Here is a 23,554-nt window from a genome sequence, read left to right as displayed (position 1 = left end):
TTTTGAGTTTTAAAAAGTGAGCTTAACTGAGTTGCAGTTTATCAAAGCTCAGTCTTGGTCTCTCTTCTCATTCTCTCCCTTAGGTAATGAGGTCCATTCCCTCAGCTTTAAATATGATCTCAGCATAAAGTACATCATCACCGTAACTAACTTTTGAGTGCTTTCTAGGTACCAAGAACGGTTTTAAGCATGTTATATGCATTAACTCATTTAATCCTTTTAAGAATCCTGTGAGCTGTTCACTATTACCACCCTCCTTAAAAATGAGGAACTGAGGCATAGAGAGATTGCCTCGTCTAAGGTCACACATCTGGTGATGGATAAAGCCTGAATCTGAATCAGGTCAAATTCAGAGCCCCTATTCTTAACCGCTATGTTCGAATGCCTGTGCGCTATGTGTGAAAACATGTCTCATTTTCATGCTCATTTGAACTTTACTGATTCTGTGAGCCCCAACAGGGGAGCTTCCCTCTTGTGGCGACCTGAACAACACGACTAGCTGGAACTGTTTTCCCATGGTATTTTAAAGGTACATGTATTAAATGTTGAATTTCTTAACCACAGCACATGTTTTGTTAAGAGAAAAGAACTGTGTACTTAAAAAATACCTCATTACTTACCTTTTATATCTCTATGAACAATCATATTACTGTGCAAATAATGGACTCCCTCCAGAATCTGACGGGTGTATTTCCTAGTCACATTCTCAGTAAGAGCTCCATATGCTTTTAGTTGGTCCTTAATTGAACCCTAGGATAAAAGAAAATGAAAGAAAACTATAGTATGGTTTGAAATGAAAACTACTAGTAAATCTTTATCTTTAAAGATGTGTACATGTATATTTATCTATTATTCTTATCAACTGAATAAAGTGATCTTTATTTTATTTTTAACATCTTTATTGGAGTATAACTGCTTTACAATATTTTATTTATTTTTAATTGAAGTGTAGTTGACATACAATGTCATGTTAGCTTCAGGTGTATAACATAGTGATTCGACATTTAAATGCATTACAAAATGATCACCACGATGAGTCTGGTAACCATCTATCTCTGTACAAAGTTAATTACAGTATTATTGACTATATTCCTTATGCTGTATATTACATTCCCATGACTTATTTATCTTAAAACTAGACATTTTAATTTGGAGAATCCTAGTTCATGACTGGGAGGCTTTAATTGGAGAGCACAGGAATTCTCAGGAAGGACATTATATGCTATTAATTTAACATAAAACTCTACTATATTCCCTGACTAGAACTGTGGAAGGAAGCCTTTAAAACTATTCTTTGACTGATACCCTTGTTTCTATGACTATGCTGGTTCTATCTCCTGTTCCTTGCAACTGTATTTTTTAAAATTCTCCAGTACTTTTATCTTGCAATGTTTTTGCCCTGAATACATTTTTGATTTTCCTACTTGCTCTTCTATATACGTCCTACTTTAATTTTATTTATTTTGTTCTTACTCTGTTTTTAAAACACAGTTTTATTGATACCTGCAAACTTACTTCTCAGGAGAAAGAATGGGTATGATTAGAAGATCTGAACACACGTGAGATTTTAAAGTTTTTCTTTTATATACTCACCATTTTAGTTCAAAACATGAGAAAAATATATTAAAAAGGAATTTCTAATTTTCTTACATGTTTTAGGCAGGATGAGGTACCATCTCTGAGAACAGGGAATCAATCTGAAGTGAGACATAGGCACTTGAATTTTGAAAAAGCTTCCCTGATGATTCCAATGTGCAAATTTGATAAATAATCACGACTTTAAAAGATGGAAATAAAATGCTTCCTGAGGGACAAAATCTTTTAGAGATAACATATCCAAATGTTCCTGTCTTTCCTTGAATTTTGGTAACCTGTGTACTTTGTCATATAAAAATAGATCCTTGGATTTTACAGGTTTAGCCATTTGCTGTTTCCACTATTCATGAGCAATCCCTGAAGGGACAGCAAGATGCAATTCTGCTGACCCCAACTTGCAAACACATGTGGAAAGCCTTAGGCAGTGAGTGAACCCAGACAACCAGTCATACCTATAACTCAATGAGGCTTGTTCTTCAGTCAACTTATTATGTCTCTACTTGTAGTAATGCACAAAATAACACAGCTAGAACTGAGCTTTCCAAACCATAAGCCCCCAGATACTTGTAGGCTGCAAATGAGTGTCAGACTTACAGATCCTCTGGGCCCTCAGGTAGCTGGGCCAGTGGCCCATGGTGCTAACAGCTCCATCAGTGTAGTCTGTTTACTGCTGTGTAACATGAAAATATTATCTTCTTCAGTGTGAACAACTGGAATGGGCTGGAAAGCACTGTGTCAGATAAAAACAGTGTGTGTGTGTGTGTGTGTGTAAGAGTAACAGAGAGAAGTCAACTGCTAGGTCAGGTATTGGAAATAAAAGAAAGTTATGGTTCCGGTGTGAAAGTAGTTTTAGATAGACTAAGGAATGGAATGTTATGTTGGGAAAAACTGAAGAATGGAATGGCAATTTTGGCAAAGCTTGAATCTAGGGCATAAAGGGGTCCATTATACCAAAATTTAATGAAAGAAATTATATAGCATCATTTACAGACTTGGAGATTCACGGAAGTCTAGGAACATCTATGTCCATCCCATATATGCCATGGGCTTGCCGTACACATAATTCATTTAGATTGTCAGTGAACTATCATTAATTTAGTAACATGCTTTTCAAATTAAAGGAGTGATAACCTAGACTTTGAAAAGACAGCTGCCTTTACAAAACCTAATGAGAAACATGATCTAACGCCTTTTCCTGAATAGTCCTAGTTTAGTCTTAAGATTGCTAAATATATAAAGATTACCCATATCTCTATTTGTGATGTAAACTGGTTCTAACCAATGAGCCATTTTAATTAATTTTATCTTCAACAATCTGGGTCTCTATTCACATTTATTCATAGTTATTTCCTTATTTTTAATTTAAATATTTGTTGCACAAACAGTAATGGGAATCTGAATAAGAGAAAAGTCAATCACAATCCCAACATAATACATTTTCATTTTTCTAAGTTTCTTCTGTTCTTGTCCAAATACAGACACTTTTAAAATATCATTACCGATATTAAAAAGCATTTTATATTCTTTTTCTCTAAGTACTTCCTCCAACTTTGCTACATGGGCTTCACAATTTTAATTTTTAATATATACTCTCTTGGACAGTGCCATCATAATTTACTTCCACTGGGGGAATTGATATTTCCACTTTTTCCATCACAGATAGTACTAAAATAAAGGTTCACAGCTTTCTCCTTCTTTTGGATTACTTCTGTAGACTAAATTTTTTTTTTTTTTTGTAGACTAAATTTTAAAAAACAATTTACACTGCCAACATAATCTTTGAAAATAAAAAAGTAGCAATGATGAATAACAGTGGTGTCCCTATAAACAATTATTCATGAAGATAAAAATCAAAGTAAAATTTACTGTTGCTGTTGTAAGACCGAGGATGGTTTAAGACCATTACAATCGGCCTGTATTCGCAGGCCTCGCATCTGGGGATTCAACCAACTGCTGACTGAAAATATCTGGAAAAAAAAATTCCAGAAAGTTCTAAAAAGCAAAACTTGAATTTGCTGCACAGGCAACTATTTACATAGCATTTACATTGTAGTTGTAACTATTTACATAGCATTTACAGTGTATTAGTTATTATAAGTAATTAAGAGATGACAAAGTATATGGGAGGATATGCGTAGCTTATATGCAAATACTACACCACTATATAAAGGACTTGAGCATCTTTGGATTTTGATAGCCGTGGGAGGTCCTGGAACCAATTCCCTGGGGATACTGAGGGACAACTGTACTATGAGATACTGATCCACAGTTTTATTGATCCATAAGATTAAACTGCAACCTGTACATTCTACATACAATTCTAATAAGCTATTTCCTTAAAGACCCATAAATCAAGCCTTTTTCTAACATATACTGCCTATTATGAGAATGAATGTATTTTTAAGTGAGTAAATATACCACCATCTTGAAAATCATTAGTATTAGAATGTACTCTACAAATACTAAAAATAATGAAGAAGGAATGACAGAGTTTTTTGCAAAGCACATTTTTCACCTCCCAATGAAATTACTGACTCAGGCAATAACTATCAATCTGTGTTAAAAACATTAGGTGGATGGTTGAAAAGGAACTGGATATTCCTATGTGCCACTGCTGTAAGCCCAGATTACTTTCTGGTCTTCAGGAAAAAACAAAACTTTACAATGGAAGAATCAGGACATCAATCACCCTAGTCAAGCAGTCAATCTTAGCATCACTACCAGTAGAACAACCAGAAATTGTATGTCTCCTAATGGGATGCACAGCATCATTTAGGATGCATGCGAATAAATGCTGAATTTGAATATAATTTAGATTTTAGATCTAACTTGGAGTTTACAGGAAATACGGGGGTAAACAAACAAACTAAACACCACCACGAGGATGCAAGGGGAGAAATCTATGAGATGAGACTGTCAACAGAACAACTAGTTTGGTCTCTTTCTTTTTTTTCTTTTCTTCTTAACATCTTTATTGGAATATAATTGCTTTACAATGGTGTGTTAGTTTCTGCTTTATAACAAAGTGAATCAGCTATACCTATATGTATATCCCCATATCTCCTCCCTCTTGCATCTTCCTCCCACCCTCTCTATCCCACCCCTCTAGGTGGTCACAAAGCACCAATAGCTTGGTCTCTTTGTCGAATCTGTCACCTAAAACTGTTCTAGATTAAAAGAGGAATAAGAGACATAGTAGCAAAATGTAATGTGTGGTCCTGGACTGAGTCCTGGTTTGGATAAGCCAGTTATTACAGGTTATTTTTAGGGCATTTAGGGAAATCTGAGTATAGACTGCTATGATGTCTGTAACCTATTTTAGTATACTTTAGTATTTTTAAAAACGAGTTAAAAAATACAAAGATAGATGAAGAAGACAGAAAATAAAATTATATTACCCATTTCTCATTTAAAACTCTTCCAAAATGTCCTTAACATTTTATAATCAAAGTTTTGTTGTTTTTCTTTATTCTCAACTAAGACTTTAAATAGAATATCTCTATTTTCAAAGGATGTACTAACTTACCCCTGGCATATATTCCATAAATATGGAAAGTGTTTTTTCTTGGGGATCCCTCAAACAGCCATAATACTGAACAATTCGCTCATGCAGCAAGTTTTTCAACAACTGAATTTCACACTCAAGTGCATTTACTTCCTGAAAGACAGAACTCACTGTTAAGTCTTTACAGCATTGCTAGTAAAAGCAAAAAAATTCTAACTTCATGGACCATCAAGGTGATTTCACTCTGAAATTTTCACTTCCCAAGGAATAAACATTTTAAAGTCTCTAAACAATAATAACTTTTGTAACAGTCCTTGATGGTATGCTAAAGCAACACTAAATCACATTAGGAATATAACTGAGTACTAAAAGAGAAAAATCCATAGTACAAAATAAACAAACATATCTAGTTATCTATTTTTTTTGCAAATAATTTGTATTGAGGAAAAACAAAAAATTCTATTATGTGTTATATTTATTTTAGTAAAAATGCTTCTTATTATGTGACAAAGTAGCTTATGCAGTGATTCTTACCTTGCTGGTCTCAGGGCTATCTGGGTCAAACTGAACTTGCTTAACAGCCAATTCTCTTCCTGTATCAACATCATAACAGAGGTAGACCCTGCCAAAGGCTCCCTGGCCAAGCAGTTTGCCCAATCTCCAGTTGGTTGGAGCGCGAGGTGCTAAAAAAGAACATTTTCTTAAAATGGAATAGCCCAATGGCACACAATGGTTAAGGACTACTGCATTAGTGATATCCTTAATTGAATATGCTTGGATATTAAGGGAAAATCATGTTCATCCAAATTCATAACAATCATCATCTTTGAAAACTATAAGAACTCTAAACCCAAACAAGGTTCAGATCCCTATGACTAATTTTTTCCAATGAGATTTTTTTTCACCTGATTATAAACGTAATAGCATTTTTCACTCAATTTAAGATGCCACTGATTATGTAAGACGCACTACTTCTAATCTTTATTGCAGTAATATCTGTAATTAGCTTTTCAACTGCCTACAATGTAGAAAGCTGGAAAGACCATCGGTCTCATTCTAACAAGAGGAAATCTTGAAAGCAGCCAGCAGGGGAAAAAGCACACTATATACAGAGGAACAAAGATAAGAAATACAGCAGACTTCTCCTCAGAAAGTATACAAGCCAGAAGACAATGGAGAAATAACTTTAAAGTGCTGAAAGAAAAAAAACTGCCCAGAACTCTATACCCAGAAAAATATATCTTTCAAAAATAAAGGAGAAATATGAGTTTTTCAAACAAACAAAAGCTGAAAGAATTTATTACTAGTAGACTCGTACTACAAGAAAAGGTTAAAAACAATTCTTTGGGCAAAAGGAATTTGATACCTGACAGAATCTTGGATCTACATAAAGATCTACAGAAATAAACTGGAGGTATATTTAAAAGACATTCTTCTCCTATTTTTAATCACTTTAAAATATAGTTGTCTAAGGCAAAAATAGCAGCAATGTAGTGAGAGTCACAGATGTGAAAGTAAAATATGACAACACTAGCACAAAAGGGAGGAATTCAGAGTATAAAAATATTGCTGCAATAAATATCTTTGAGCATGAATCTTTTATACATTGCTTACATGATAAAGTTCAAATACTTCACAATCCGGCCTTAGTTACCATTCTAATTCTACTTCCACTGTTTCAAGTAAGATACCCTCTACTTCAGCCAAAAATGAACTATTCCCCATTTTCAGAATATATCATGGCCTCTTGCACATGTCACCTTCTTAACTGGTGAATTCCTATGCACATCATTCTCCCCATTAGATTACATCTTAGAGGCCATATTTGAAATCTCAGAGCTAAGCACTCAATAAAGATATGTGGAATGAATGAATGAATGACTTAATTGGTAACAATTTTCCTAATAAAAGCAAAGGACAGAATCATTTAAAGTAATAGCAGTAATACCATGTTTATACCTGACATTACAACCACCTTTAGAAATACCATTTTTACCTCTTTTGAGATTCTGGTCTCACTGTGAAGACTGGCTTGGTATTTATTCTTTTTTAATACTATAAAATTCTGCAAAGGCTCTGCTACACATTTCACTATGCCAATTGCTATTACTCACAGCGGCTGGGTGGGCTGACGTCCATCACAGTCAAAGTAGGATTGTCTATGTCACTTCCCCTTCTTCTTACTCGACTCTCGTCGTACTCTGGGGTAAAGATACTGCTCCCACTACTAGTGCTTACGGAGAGGTCTGTAGGACTGAAACTCACAGGGGACCGGAAGCTGGTCCCCTGGGTCCTTCTAGCTCTTGGAAAAGTTTTACGACCTACAAAGTGAAAACAGAATTACCTTGCAACTTTTATTAATATATTATAATTAAAAGTATTTAAAATTTGTAACATAAGGAACAGAAATTTGTTCTGTGACTAGGCTAAGAAACTAAAACAGCAATTATTTGATTATATGTTTTAAACTTAAGAATAGTATTTTTTAAGAGTGCAAAGAAACATCTTTGTTAACACTGAATCATGAAGTAAAAAATAAAAATACAAAGAAGAGAAAAGTGAAAGCAGAAATGAAAAGTGGGAAAAAAAGAAACAGAATCTGAATATAAATTCAAATAACCTCTTATGTTAACACACACACATTCATAAAAGCATAGAACTCCCTCCATTTTGTATAAAAAGGAGAAAAAATATATTTTATTCTCATTTCCAATAATGATTTAAAATACAAAATAAAAATTGGAAAGTTTATAGGCAGCAATTTTTTTTCCTTAAAAGGACAATGCAAGTAGGCATTTCAACATCAAGGAATAATTTTCTAATTAATACCATTTTTAACTACTCCTTTTTTTTTCTAAGGGAAAGATAAGTATTATGAGGTAAGTTGGCATAAAGCTAAGATGTTATTGTAGTTTTAATTATGATCCAATATCTTTAAAAAAAAGTTTTAAGCAGAAAACTAAGTGATATAGGAACAAGTTTATTTTTATTGTTTCTGAGATTTTTAACAAACTGTTCTTTGATCTAATAAACTTACCATCATTATAGTCTTGATGATGATATGAAACATGATACCTTCTTGGATATGTTCCTCCTTTTCCAAATTTCTCAAAGATAGGGTTATCATAGTCTATTAAGACACACAAGAAAGTTGTATACAAGTTATACAAAAGTCAAATATTTCCAATGATGAACAACACATTTACTCATTTTTATTTGATTTTTTAAAAAAGTTCCCTCGCCCTCCCAGCCAAAAGATTATTCAATGACATAACATTTAAACATTTAGAATGTGAACAGTCTAACCTGAAAATTCCTGATGATTATCTGGGTAGCTCTGGGCCCTAGGCATTCGTGATTTTGGATAGTTCTCTCTAAAAGTAGAAAAAGTCTTGTTATTTCAAGACAAAATATTTAAGACATTTTAAAAAATCTTTATGCAATACCAATATCTATCTGTATGTATGTGTATATATACATACATATATAAAATAACATATGTTTTTATATATACATACATATATATGCACACACATACATATATATACACATATATACGCTCTCTCTGAAACATTAACTGAGAAAGGGGGAACTTCTTTTCAAACACTTATTTGCTACATGCACCGCAAAAAGCCTGGCTTTTAAAATTAACCCACAGAGTACAGTGGTAAGAATGATACATTTTGGAATTACAGATGCATGGAAACACCTGTGTTTCAATCCTAGCTCTGCCACTTAAACTAGCTATTGTAACCTTGGTAAATCACCTTTCTGAGACTATTTCCGCATTTATAACAAGGAGATAATAATGTCTAACTCATCAATTTTATACTTATCTACCTCAGGACAGTGTCTTTCAAGTATTAAGTACTCAATATATAGCTTTCACAACACAATTTCCCTGAATTTCTTAAATGTTTTAAATATCTATCTTGAGATAGACATGGGCACAGACAAAGGTTTCATGTATATGGGTAACAAAAAATTAAATGTAAAGTTCCATACAATATTAGTTATATTTTCCAAATTTGCTTTCATAAAGCAATTCCAGAGGAGATTAAATAGGTCATGATCTTAATAAAGGTACTGACTTTGCATGCTACAGGTGAACACTGTCCAACTGAGACCAAGAGAGAGGGAGCACTTGTAACCAAAAATTCACAGATGCAACTTGCCCCAGCTTATATTCCTGAACAGTTGTCTCACAAAAGTACTTAAACTTTAATTGACCAAAATACTGGGACATAATTATCAAGAATATATGTTATTTATAACTTGGTGCCAGAATGAACATAATCCTGAACAGGTGCAACAACTCAAGAATCTCCAAAACAAAACCTATTATGAAAAATTTGACAGCAGTTTCACCAACACAGGTTTAAAACTAAACGTACATAAATTCTAAGTTTGCCTTTAGTTTCAAACACAATTTAGAAAGCAGGAAACTCAAAATATTATAATCAGATATCATTTTAACTAAAAAAGATACTGAGCCCATGAAGTTAAGAAATTTGTCCAAACTGAAAAAATCAATTTGCCGTAAGTATAGATGAGTATCAACTACATTCCTCTGAATGTAGCACAAAAGAGTTGATACTTCGACACGTTATATATATGCATATTTACCCATCTATATTAAAAAACAAAAACTACAATCAACATTACCCATCCAGAGGGCTATCAAGTGATGGACAACTCCCTGAGCCAGAATTTTCAGGGCTGCTTAAAGATAATGGGTCCAGCATCTAGAAAAATAAATGGGTCCACCTTGAGTCTGCATGATATAACCAGAAGTTACTGTTTTTTAAAAACAGCTTTATTGAGATATAATTCATGTATCATAAAATTCACCCATTTAAAGCATACAGTGCAGTTCAGTGGTTAATATTGAGAATGTATAACCCTCACCATAATCTCAGAATACTTTCAGTACCCAAAAAAGAAACTCCATATCCAACAGCAGTCATCCCCAGAGTTATTCATTTTTAAATGTTTTAAAAGTAGTTGTCCTTGTAGGTAGGCTACAACTTCAAAATTTACTAACAGAAAAATAGGAATTTTCTATCTCTTTCTCTCTGGATTATTATCTAAATAATTAAAAGCTAAAACACTTCACATAATTTTATTTACTGAAAACTGAACAAAGGTACCCCCCAAATGGAAACAAATGATACCATGACTGCTACATGATTAGAAAATGTAAACTCCTGCAATAATATAAGCAGCCAATGTAATGTTAAGAAAACAATAGCAAATCCATGAAAATACTTCAATACCACAAAACTTTAAAAAACATTTTAAAATGTTTTAGAAAGTAGACAAACCTCAGCTTCACAAAGTTAAATATTTACAGTTTTACTGTGTCTTTCAAATGTTAATTTAAAAAAATCTGAATGTTAATCCCAGGATTATAAACAAATGCATTCATTCACTTATGGATAAGCAACGTAAGAGAATCAGTCTCATTCCACCTTCTTTATACATGAATGCACACAGACACATGTAAATTAGTGGGGTTTTCCTATAGTTCTACTACTTTGTTCGCTTATAAAGGCAGATATGGGATTGGAGAAGAGGTAAAACAAACACCCCCTCCTCCATATACCTGCCAAACCACACTATTCCCTGACAACATCCCTTTAAATGAAATTAAAAACCACATCCAAATTTTGCTTACTTGGTCCATGCTCTCTGGAATGAACTCTCCTTCACTGTTGATACTGGTAAATGACCCATTCCGGGCAACCTGGTGTAATTCATCTGGAATGTATCCAGGGGGAGGGGAGCTTCTATCTCTACTAGTGGGACCTCAAAGGAGAAAAATTATATGATTTTTTAAATTCCAGCAGGGAACCAATTCTTGTTTTAATTAAATATACACTCAATATTTCTGGACTATAATACGAATGCCTTTAGCAACTGAAATCTAGTTTTTATTAAAGCTTATCAGAGCACTCATGTCTGTAAAACGTCCAATGTTTTTATTCCTTTCTAAACTCCCACCTACTGTAATTATTAACCTTATTGTAATATTCACTTACATTATTTAGGTGGTATGTTCTTCTGACTGCTGGCAACTGCATTATGAGTATTGTATTGATAATACAATAAAGAGTTTTAGACAAATGCCACTGCTTCTGCACTTCCAAAGGTCACTTGTACCCTGGTATATGTTACGCTTTAATGTAATTTATGGAAGGCATCATGATGTAGTGGAAAGAATATGGGCTTTACAGTCCAACCTCAATTTAAATCTCAGTTCCAGTTATTTACCAGCTCTGCGTCTTTGGGAAAGTTATCCAATCGCCATGAACCTGCTTCCTCATCTGTAAACATGGGACTAAATCTCTCCTTTGCAAGGGTGTTGTGATGGCAAAATTATTCATAATGAACATATGCTGTGCACATCTGTCTACATGATGTTCTTTCCATTGCCGCTCTTTAATCTTTAGAAACCTAAAGTGAGGTTACTTCTTAGTCATTTAGTCAACATTAGAATGTTTCCAATTTGGAATCCTGGATTTTATTCTTGGGTACTTAAAATTAGGCTTTTGGTGGCAAGCCATATTCCTGGAATTTAAATTTCTTCATAGTTTAGAAAATTAGAGAATCTAATATAGTTCATCTAATTATGCTATGTTTATTAACACAGTTTCTCAGCTTTCCTCCTTATTTTTTGAAATTAAACTATAAAAAAGATATGATGAAATCATGTGAGCATTTGAGTTCTGGTCAGATTTAAAGCAAAAAAGGCTTTTGCCTCATGTAAAGGGGTCACTGTAAATACGTGTCGGCATTTGTTAGTGAAGAGATGGGAGAAAGAGAACAAAATGATTATCAAGAGATATGCATGAAAAAGATAATTTTTCTACACGGGACTCCAAAATTATTAGGAACTATTGAGCCAGTGGTTGATTTTGGGCTTTGTAACAACTATGATCACAATGTCCCTAATATTTTTATTTCTTCCATATGCCCCTAGTTATAAACGAAGATAAATATACTCATTATTCGAAGCAGATAGGGAAGAAAAAAAGCTTAGAAAATTTCTTCATCTTCTTAATTGATAACCCATTTTTTTGAACCTTTGTTATTAATAGGTATGCCAATGCACTCTTGGTCAAAACCTCCACACCAGCATATACTCCCATCCCAAAGGAAGTTCTTCCTCTATCTTTTGTAAAAATAATTGAAGGAGATAATGATCAATAAATAAGGAAAAAAGATAATGGTCATATCTATCAAAGCCATTTCAAGTTTAAAGAGGTGCCAAGAAAAGACTAGTAAATTTTATACTTTACAATTTCCAGTTTCTTCTTATGCTGGCACTGAAGTCAAACAAGAATATTTATTAGTAGAATAAGAGTGAGACATTCAGTACAGTTTTAAATCAAAATGAATTTAAAATGTCAATTTAACTAATGTATTTAGCTTGTTCTGTCTAATGCAACTAAGATGAATTAGGAATTTTTTACTTTAAAATGATAGGTACTATAATGATAAGAAAAAGGATAAAGAAATAAATGTATGATTAATAATAGTCATGCTTTCTAGTTTGAAAAGCAAAATGTAGTTTAAAAGTGTTCTCTCAGGGACTTCCCTGGTGGTGCAGTGGTTAAGAATCTGCCTGCCAATGCAGGGGACACAGGTTAGAGCCCGGGTCTGGGAAGATCCCACATGCCACAGAGCAACTAAGCCCGTGCACCACAACTACTGAGCCTACGCTCTAGAGCCTGTGAGCCACAACTACTGAGCCCTTGCGCCACAACTACTGAAGCCCGTGCACCTAGAGCCCGTGCTCTGCAACAAGAGAAGCCACCACGATGAGAAGCCCAGGCACCACAAGGAAGAGGAGCCCCCGCTCACCGCAACTAGAGAAAGCCCATGCGCAGCAATGAAGACCCAACGCAGCCAAAAATAAATAAATAAATTTATTAAAAAGAAAAAAAAGTCTTCTCTCAATTGACTGCTACAACAATCCCATGATTTAAAGATGAGGACAATGTTAGTGGTCTCAGGTTAATTATAGAGCTGGCATTTGAATTCAGGTACCCCTAATGTTCTTTCATCAAAAATTTAAATTATATCAAAATACATCCAAATGAAGACAAGCAATTTTTATTTTACTTGTATATTATCTCTGCTGCTCATACTTCCAACACTTCTCAAACCCAAAGTAAGACAAAAGACAGACACTTAGAAGGAAGTAGTCATAAAAAAGCTTTTGGGTACCAAAACAGAAGATGAATAACAGATTTTTTGGTTGGTTCACATGCTAATTTAATCTTTTCTTTCATTACTAACAATCTTCTTCTATCACCAGTCTTAGATTCCCTTCCTGCTTCCTCCTTATTCATCGGTTTTATGTCTCCTACTTCCCCCTTTAAATCCATCCCTCACATATGTTTTCATGCTATCTTTAATACCCATATTCACTGCCCTGTTAAAAAGATTTATAAGTGTTTTTCGAGCAATGAAATGTTTTTATCATATAAAAATGTAGATTATCAATGTTTTATACAAATTGAAGAAGATACACAGAACTGGGGAGTTCAGAGCACCTCTGCCCAGCCTATGCCTCTCTAATAGGCCTCCTTTAAAAAAAAAAAAAAAGGCACACAGGATCCATTTTTCTTTTTACCATAAACTTAAATATAAGTGTATTTTTAATGACTAACAAAGTAATTATAAAACATAATCTGGAAATTCTTAGCAATCTTTATTTTGGTAGCATTCTTGGCAATAACTAAAACCTAGAGAAAGGTTTATGAACTTAGTCCATCCATTAATTTTAATATGTTAGAATTACTTCATTTAATTTTTTTCCCTTCAGCTTATTTGTACAATTAAAACACTTTTGAGGTTTTCTTTTAACTTGTTAAACATCAAAATACCCTGGGTATATAAAGAAAGGAAATATTTAAACTGGAGACTGCTAATCGTGTAATACTTGACATTAACTTTTCAAGGGACATCAGATACCAGAACATAGTTAACTGAACTAAATTACAAAGAGTACAGAGATAGGCTGCTATTTATCAGGATTATGTTTAGGTGTTGCCCTACCTTAAAGGATGGAGATGAAACCAAGAAATCACCCATTTCATGATTTCGACACTAGCTTTCTTACCTACTACAGAAAGTCTTTTTTTCCTCTCTGCTCCAAATACTGTGTTATCCAAATCTTCTAGTGATGGCAATGGCTCTAAATTAGTAGCCTACGAAGAAAAAAAGAAGATTCATGCTATTCTTCCCCTTTAGGGCTTTAATCAGAATCCTTTCCCCTACCAAATACAACCCAGGCATTCTATGTAACTATGTTTCATATATTGACTTTTACAAGCATAAATCCTATAATCCTCACTGAAAAAAAAAATCCCAATTCATACCTGTGTACTTCCGTTTATTACAAGTAATATTTTGAGGCTCTTCATATGAATACTACGATCCAGCAGTTCCACAGCTTTGTCCAAGTCATCTTGGGTGGTTAATGGAATCACCAACTAAACAAAAGGGAACATAAGAATTATGTAGCCATCTCACCAGGTCAAGTCCTCCCAGGAGCATCTCCATTACTATGGAATTATAAATCTCAAAATACCTTGCTCTTTGATTTGTCAGTATAATGAAATTCTGAATGAATACATGTATCTAGATTGTTTTGCTCTTCCCATCCTACCATCGCTAAAATCATAAAATGAGTATGGATTAATACATTTTTTTCCTTTAATGAACATTAAATTCTTCTAGAAAACACATTTAAAGATTAAAGATCAATTTTCTAGGATATTTCCATAATATTATTAACCTTAAGTTATAATATCTTCACCTCAAAACAGCATTAAGGAACATACACAAAAACTATGTAAAATAAAAGTACTATCTTTTATCTGCATTGATGAAAGGTTTACTTTTTTTATAGCAACCACAGATTCTCGTCCTCACCCGGTATGCTTACCAACATACAAAATACAATGAGCATCAGTGACGGATGCCATGGAGGGGTGCCTCCAGTAATGTACCTGCAATCTACACCCTACCTGGCGCTCTTATCTCTGACTTGACCGCTACAGTCTAAAACAAGTAAGCTAAATGGGTGAACCATCCTACAGTAACCCCTGAATGTTGAAATCTGCTTTCATTAGTCCTCTCATGGATCAGATGTTATAAGGGACAAAAGCACCTGAACAGCCTGTGAGGAAAAAGCATGATTCATACTACTTAATAAAATACTTCTTTTTTTAAAAAATGTAGGGCTTCCCTGGTGGCGCAGTGGTTGGGAGTCTGCCTGCTAATGCAGGGGACACGGGTTCGAGCCCTGGTCTGGGAAGATCCCACATGCCGTGGAGCAACTCAGCCCGTGCGCCACAACTACTGAGCCTGCGCTCCGCAGCGGGAGGGGCCGCGATAGTGGGAGGCCCGCGCACCGCGATGAGGAGTGGCCCCTGCTTGCCACAACTGGAGAAAGCCCTCGCACAGAAACGAGGACCCAACACAGCTAAAAATAAATTAAAAAAAAAAAAAAAAAAAAAAGTTTAAAAAAAAAAATGTAAACTTAGTAGCTTAAGATGACTTTGTCAATAATCTTCAAAGTACATTCCGTTTCACTGAAAGGACAGAATAAAAACAAGTGAACATATTCCATACTTGTGAGCCGGCACTAACTAACACAGTATATATAAGCCAATCAAACGTAAAGGCCTAGTTAGTTAAGGGTCCTCTACAGTACAAATACCTTGCAGGTAAGGACTCCCCCTAAGCCAGCAATGAACACAGAGCACATCAAAAACCAAATACTTGGTAAATATTGTTTAATAAATATCATAGGGTAAAAGCTTCATCTGCACCCAAACCCACTAGCTGACATGGTGTGCATTCATTCGCCGTAGATTTCTTTATGAAAACTATTCCTTGTTTTAAGAAAGGCTGCCAGACACAAATACAAAGCAGAACTAATGTGAATTACATCATACAATCTGCTTACATTTACTTACTCTGTACTTGAAATTATATTCCCAATTTCTGTTCATATAGCTAGTTTTATACTGTCACAATTTAGCTACTATCAGGCCTTTTTTTCTCTGTGATAATTTTTTTCTAACAAAAAAAAGAATATTAACTGTTTGGTATCATAGCACAAGTCTGATCTACTTAATTAAATTCCTTTCATTTTCCTATCAATCATGAACCATATTGGTACACCTTGTTCCCATCTTTAACAGTTTTTAAATTATATTTTAAGCACTAGAAAACATTTTAAAGCAATGAAGAGGATTGTTTTGCCAACTTTTCATTTAGGGGGAAACCTGAATGTTTACTTTAACTACACATTATTTATAATTGGATTGTTTACTTCTCCAAGATACTGCTGCTTTGGAAGGAAAAAAACACTAATTTAAATCACAGTAACAAAGTATGAACATAAATGATTCCGCTCTTCTTTAGCTTACGAAAGTGAAATCTGGACATTCTGGAGTACCTGCAGTGGCAGCCTGGACTACTGTCTATGTATCGCTGATGTAATCCCTCATATGTGCTGAGATCACTCATTACACATTTTAAAACAAAGACTAAGAGTCACGAACAAGTCCCACCCTACCTAAATTATACTCAATAAGTCACCCAATACTTCCCTGCTTGGTGAATTCATTTTGGCCTCATTCATAAAATCTATTTGCCTCTGGCTTATTACTGATAAATCCAGTTGTATGTTAATAAAAATCATTTCTGGAAAGGAAACTAAAAATTAAGTCTAAAACCCCGTTAAATAGAACCTAAATTTGAAATAAGTTAATTATCTTCCTAACTTCACATAGTGAAACATGAAAACTGTCTATAAAAAGGCTGGTCCTCCTCTACCCATCTAAAATGGGAAAGGTCTTAGAAAACCCACTTACTTTTGCCTGCACACCCCCATTTATCTCCTGTGACAATACACACACACCCGACACTTTATTACATAAAGAGTAGCCTAACTCACAGATCCAACCAATCCCAGCTTAAATTTGCTTGTTTCCATTCTGGCAAACCAGAAGTTATAGTCTTTTAGAACAGAGGATTTTATATTACACGAGAAAAAAAATATTTATAGAACTGGAAAAACAAGCAGTCTAAATGAGTTTTTAGCTTGTCTACAAGTCCACGAAACTAATAACCCTTGTTAAGTCTTTCCCTAGTGCCCCCAATGTCCAAGGACATGCCCTGGGCTTGTCATGATGTGAATCAGGACATGGTTAACTCACAGAATCACAGATTCTCACAGAAACTCAAGAGTTGCAAGACAGTTTTAAACAATGTAATGTTACCCCAATGCCTCCTCCACCACATTTCTGCCAAGAGGCCACCCAGCGTAATGGCAAAACCACTCTCAGAAATCCTTTAGAAAGCATGAGAAAAAGAAACTGAAATGGAGACATTTTCCAATTTTTAGACAATGGGAGAGGGTTCCTAAAACTACAGATCAATTAGCTTGATGTCAATACTCAAGAAAACCCTAGAAAAAATTATATGCAGGCACCCCTTGTTTTAGTGTGCTTCACTTTACTGCACTTCACAGATACCGTGTTTTTTACAAATTGAAGGCCTGTGGCACCCCTGCCGCAAGTCTACTGGCACCATTTCTCCAACAGCATTTACTCCCCTTATGTCTCTGTGTCACATTTTGGTAATTCTTCCAAATATTTCAAACTTTGTCATTATTATTATAATTGTTATGGTGATCTATGATCAGTGATCTTTGATGTTACTATTACAAAAAGATTACAGTTTGCTGAAGGCTAAGATGATGGTTAGAATTTTTTAGCAATAAAAGTATTTTTAAGTAAGATTTTTTTTTAGACATAATGCTATTGCACATTTAAGAGACTATATTATAATGTAAGCATAACTTTTATATGCACTGGGAAACCAAACAATTCATGTGACTAGTTGTATTACAATAGTCACTTTATTGTAGTGGTCTGGAACTGAACCTGCAGTATCTCCAAGGTATGCCTATAAACAAATTGGGAGAACTCAGAAAATAAACAGTAATTTTAGGGGCTCAGACAGGTACAATAGGAACAAATCATGTCAAACTAACTTCATTTTTCTTGATAGAACTACTAAGCTCACAGATTAAGACAATATTGTAGTCAATGTATCTTGGCATTTGAAAGTTTTCCATGATACAATTTTAGACCAAACAAACCCAAAACAAAGATATAACTGGGTTCCTTAGAATCATACCATGAGATAAAGATTCAAGTATGTTTATAAAAGATACTAGGAAACACTGATAGGGGAATGGGGAAGACAGGGAAGAGAAGGAGCCCCATAAAGGGTATACTATCCAGCACTTACCACAGCTGGTAAGTGGGGCCCATCCATCCCCACCTCCCACCACATCCTCATATCGCCAATCCCAATTCCCCACCGCCATATGTACTTCAGCTTACACCCTATAGCCATACCTCTGAAAAGCCCTCAGAGTCTCAGGGGCTGGCAGATGGAAATCAGGCCAGCACAAACAGAAATAAATATCAAGATAGGGCCAGGCAACAAGAGGTGTTCATGGCTAACTGAAAACCCAAAAAAGTATTTGAAAAATAACATTTTAAGGTATTACCACAGTATAATACTCATCACTTTGTTCAGAAATATTATTTGGATATGGATTTTTACTTTATCAAAATATTTTCCACTTTCAGCTATAAGTGGTTTCTTTAGACAAGCTACATTAGCATGTTCTTTTGCTTTAAAATAACAATAATTCATTTGAAAATCTAATATTTCAAATATTTTTATTAGCACAATGCTTTAATATTTGCAAAGTACTTTCACATTTTCTCAAATTAATTTTTACTGAACTTTCCACTGTCACTCCATTCCCGCTGACACTTTTTCTATTCCTGACACACAAGTCTTTTCCATCTTAGGATCTCTGTATGCTCTGCTCTCGAGCTGCTCTCTCTGTCAGGAATGTTGTTCCCCTCAAACTCTTTGCAGGGTTGGCTTTTCATACTTCAAATCTCAACAACTAAACAGTACCACTTCATTCAGCTCTTCCTTAGTACCACCTAAATAGGACACCTACTGCCCTTGCCTTTATCCTTTATCATAACACTTTATGCATTTCCTTCAAAGAACTTCACATATTTAAACAATTCAATTATTAACTGTCTGCTTCTACCACAAGTCTATAAACTCCATGAGGGGCTGTAATTCATAAATCATAGCCATCATGCCTGGCAAATTCAACAGTATTTTTCGACAGGGAAAAAAACCAAATTAACCAATTAACTAAATTGTCCCTAAAATTTTTTAAATCTCAAGATCTTGATCTGAGATCACAGGACTTGAAAGAAATCTCAGAGATTTGCAATCCAAATTTTACAGAAGGTTCAAAAGGGATTCCCCAGAACACAGAGCTCCTGAATGTCATAGTGAGCCCTTAAGATTACACGTACTTACTCCCAAACATAAACATGATGATCTAATCACGTCCTTACAAACATGAAAGTAATCCTTTAAGCTTTAACTAAACTGTCCAACTACCAAAGCTCTGTTGACTCTGTAGACAAGTATACAGTATGAAAAGAAAAGAGAGTTCATCAATAAAAAACAAAGAGTAAAAATAAAACACAAATAAGCAGCAAACCTCTAAGTAATACATATATTTCCTCCTTTAATAGATTCTCAATTATTTGCACAGTAGCACCTTTCAATATCTTCCACAATGAAAAAACTCATTTTAATAAGTTAAACTTTACTTCTGTTATCTTATTCTTCTCTAAAATGCCATATCCTTATCAAGCCCCAAATAAAAGCACAACCATCCTAAAACAATCTCTTAAATAAACACAGTGTTTTCCAAAATAAGAACTATTGAAAGTTAAACTGTACATGTTTACCTCATTATTGGTATAATGTAGGTCCATAGACTGTCCAAAGGCAATTTTAGCTTTAGACCTCAGATCTTCCAGTTTAACTGGTCTGGGAAACTGAAGGATTCTATATAGACAGAATTTTTATATATTTTATTTTCTTAGGCATAGTTAAACAACTTACTTGCAACAGTTATCGCTTGGATAGAGAAATATAAAATTAAGTTAAAATGTAAACATTCACTTAAACACTACAATGGCACATTTTTGATCAAGTGCACCAATATTTCAATACAAAGTTCAAGAACTCTGAAGTTTGTTCTATCTTAATAAAAATTATAAAAAGGAAATTCTCTAAATGTTCTGCACTTTATAATTTGTGCTGCAAGTGTTATATGAACATAAAAGAGCAATGTAAAATGTTCATTGAGGAAAGTGATTAAACTTAACTATGTGACATCCATACGATGAAATGCATCGAAACTGTTAAAAAGAATAAAGCTGTTCTCCAGGGATCCAAATTTTGATTCCTGTACCCTTATCAACTCAACATTTCTGAGCACATATATAGATCATGTAAGCATATCTCCCCCAGATAAATATCTTTAAAGGGTTAAAATTTTTAAATTCTAGAATTTTCTTCGTATTTCACAAAGGATTGACTTGTGTTGCCCCTGGGGACCATGCACCTAAGCTTGGAGACTATTCTACTAGACCGTAGGTTTTGTAACAGGAAGGATCATGTCTATTTCACTTACTTTATTCCCTTCATAGCCTAGCATATAGTAAGTACTCAATAAATAGTGCTCAATGAATAAAAAAAAAATTGAGAAAATATCCATAAAGAATTGTAAATAGGAAAAAAGTAGATTGGACAATACATGTATGGTATATCTGGTATGTCCCCCCCCTCTTTTTTTTAAACATCTCCGTGTAAAACATTTTTACATCTTCAGGTTGTATGATTTATGAGCCTTTTAAAATTCCTTAAAATGGATAGATCTTTCATTAAATTAATTTAATGAGACACTAATAATAGAAATAAAATCCCATCTTCTCTAACTCCTATTAGGTCTTGTTTAGCAATTCTGTTGTCAACCACCACTACTACGACTTCCACCATTCCACTGAGATACAGATACCCAGTTGAAGGCTAGGCTTCCACCTCCGCTAAGTAATTTGTAGTCACCATTCCAACTCACTTTCCTCAATGTTATTAATTAAATACAGGTCATATGATTAAAGTCTCTTGAGAATAATCAAAATTGTGAATTTAAGTCCATGCACCTAAATTCTATATGGTATCTGAAGGGATGATACAATTATAATAAGGAGAAATATATTTAATTTCCACTGAGTAAAAATTTTAAAAAACGGTAATATTTAAAACTGCATTATGCAATGACCTTATTTATTTCCTAGTACTGCAAAGTAAAAACATTAATCATTTCTGATGTTTAGCCTGAATTTTGACAGGTTCTATCTTAAGTCCAAGTACACATTACAGTTACCAAGGACTATTCCATTCTCAATTTGTAAGCCCTGAACCTTCATTAAAATTCTAAAAACAACCTCTAATGGTCTTAACTAGGACATGCATTTGATTATATCAATAAACCGACATATAATGTTTCCTTCCTTACCTTTTTTCTCCTCTGTGTTCAAATTTGACTCGGACATCATTCTGTAATGAAATAATAAATCATTTCAGAGATCAGATAAAATTTCCAGAATTTCTAAACCACTTTTTTCTTAGTCACTCATTTAAAATAGAGCAGAGGGGGAAGGAGGTTTCATTTTCAGTGTCAACTGCAATCAATTGATAGTGTCTACCAAAGAGCTGAGCTGAGAACTAGATTGCTGAATCTGGGCTCAACAGGAAAGAGCACCAAGGTCTATTACTGATGGCATCATGGGTCTGCGACATTTGCTAATTCTGTTAGAGGGCAATACAGAATACTATATTTCCACTTTTTATGTTCGACATCCCAAACAAATTTTATATTATACTCCAATAAAAATTAATTAAAAAAAGAATCAAAATGATCTTCATCTGTAAATATACAGAATAATAGACTATTTTAAATAAAAACCATTTGCTTGTGTTACGTGCCTTAAGAATTGGATGAAACATCAACTCTAGAGAGAAGTTACCACATTAAATGAAACTACCATTTAACAAAACAAAACAAAACAGATACCCTATGGAAAAATGTATGACAAACAACAAAATACTTGATTCGAAAGTGTAAAAGCTAATCACTTTAAACAAACCCTCTATACGATTAGGATATTCAAAGAAAGTAATTCATAGAATAACAATATATATTTATTAAAATATTATTGAGACAAATACCTGCTTTTTTGGTGATAAGGATTTTGCTTTTCTGGTTTCCTGTAAGGATAATGCTGGTCGACTGGCCTTATGAAGAACAGCCAAATCTTGCATGATTGAGTTCAAAGCTTGCTGATCATCTAGGTATTTTTAAAATAACATATACACAGAATTGTAATTTCAATATGTATTTATCATAGACATCAATACAAAATTTATAGTAAAATTTAATGCAAAAATACATTAATTTAATGCAAAAAAATGCATCTAGAACATTTTCAATGCCTACATTCCTGCTATTTTGGTGAAATAAAAATTTAGTTATTTAAAAACTGAATACAAGTAACATTAAAACTGCACTAGACTCAAGCACTTGCATCATACTTGCATAGGTGTTCACACGAGACATTTATAAGGCAAGTAAAGTCATTCTGATGCTTCTAATGATGTAACATCCTAGCATATGGGTCAAAACAGCCCTGTTATGACAAATTCTTTTCTATGACTCCTAAACAAAACATCAACAAGACATCTAAAATCTTAATTAAAACAAGTGGGGAAAAAATAAACAACTTTCTATAAATACCATCATTATTTAACATTTATGTTCAAAGTATGGAATTCCTTTTAGAGTTTTTCTCTTTCATCGATACTTCAAGTCAGAAACAAAGAAATGCTTTATCGGTGGATGAAGACCTACTGATACTTGGAAGTGTTTTTTTTTTAACTTCTTCACCATAACGTTCAACAAGACTACATTTAACAAACTAATGGTCTCAGCCACTAACAACTTAAAAGGTATCAATGCAAGAAAAAAGTAATGAATCCATAAAACTGAATGAAAGGATCATGAACCATGAACTTGTAATCTCTTCCAAACACATCAAAGATTTCTTTCTAAGACTATAAGCATAAGCCTCCTAGTAATGTCAATTATATGATCTCTGGAAAACTTCAGAGACAATTTAATTGATTTTCACTGGTAAATCAACTCTACTAATGATAATCAACAATTGGTAAATAAAGGAACCGAGGGACTTTACAGCTTACATTTTAAAATGTAACCATTTTGGTGAAGAATAATTTATGTTCCAGAGCAGTAGTAATTAAAACATGCTTTATCCTGTAAAGGGAGATCATTAAAAAGAATGTGGCAATGGGGCTTCCCTGGTGGCGCCGTGGTTGAGAATCTGCCTGCCAATGCAGGGGAGACGGGTTCGAGCCCTGGTCTGGGAAGATCCCACATGCCGTGGA

At 34.0% G+C, this 23,554-nt stretch overlaps 1 protein-coding gene across 1 annotated transcript in view; it reads right to left on the bottom strand.

Annotated features, from left to right (window-relative positions):
* The window catches only part of MAP3K2 (mitogen-activated protein kinase kinase kinase 2), an 86,893-nt gene that overhangs the window by 8,329 nt on the left and 55,010 nt on the right, over positions 1-23,554 (bottom strand). The window contains exons 3-15 of the mRNA XM_061199124.1: positions 22,322-22,440; positions 21,609-21,649; positions 19,993-20,092; positions 14,491-14,604; positions 14,232-14,319; positions 10,779-10,909; positions 9,767-9,846; positions 8,408-8,475; positions 8,139-8,231; positions 7,216-7,422; positions 5,636-5,784; positions 5,123-5,254; positions 621-750 (exon numbers count right to left, since the gene is read on the bottom strand). Of these exons, the coding sequence (XP_061055107.1) occupies positions 621-750; positions 5,123-5,254; positions 5,636-5,784; positions 7,216-7,422; positions 8,139-8,231; positions 8,408-8,475; positions 9,767-9,846; positions 10,779-10,909; positions 14,232-14,319; positions 14,491-14,604; positions 19,993-20,092; positions 21,609-21,649; positions 22,322-22,440 (1,452 nt within the window). The remainder of the gene's footprint in view (positions 1-620; positions 751-5,122; positions 5,255-5,635; positions 5,785-7,215; positions 7,423-8,138; positions 8,232-8,407; positions 8,476-9,766; positions 9,847-10,778; positions 10,910-14,231; positions 14,320-14,490; positions 14,605-19,992; positions 20,093-21,608; positions 21,650-22,321; positions 22,441-23,554) is intronic.

Source organism: Eubalaena glacialis, chromosome 1, assembly GCF_028564815.1.
Source record: "Eubalaena glacialis isolate mEubGla1 chromosome 1, mEubGla1.1.hap2.+ XY, whole genome shotgun sequence".
Classification (NCBI taxonomy): Eukaryota; Metazoa; Chordata; class Mammalia; order Artiodactyla; family Balaenidae; genus Eubalaena; species Eubalaena glacialis.
This window is presented reverse-complemented; position numbering and strand designations above follow the sequence as displayed.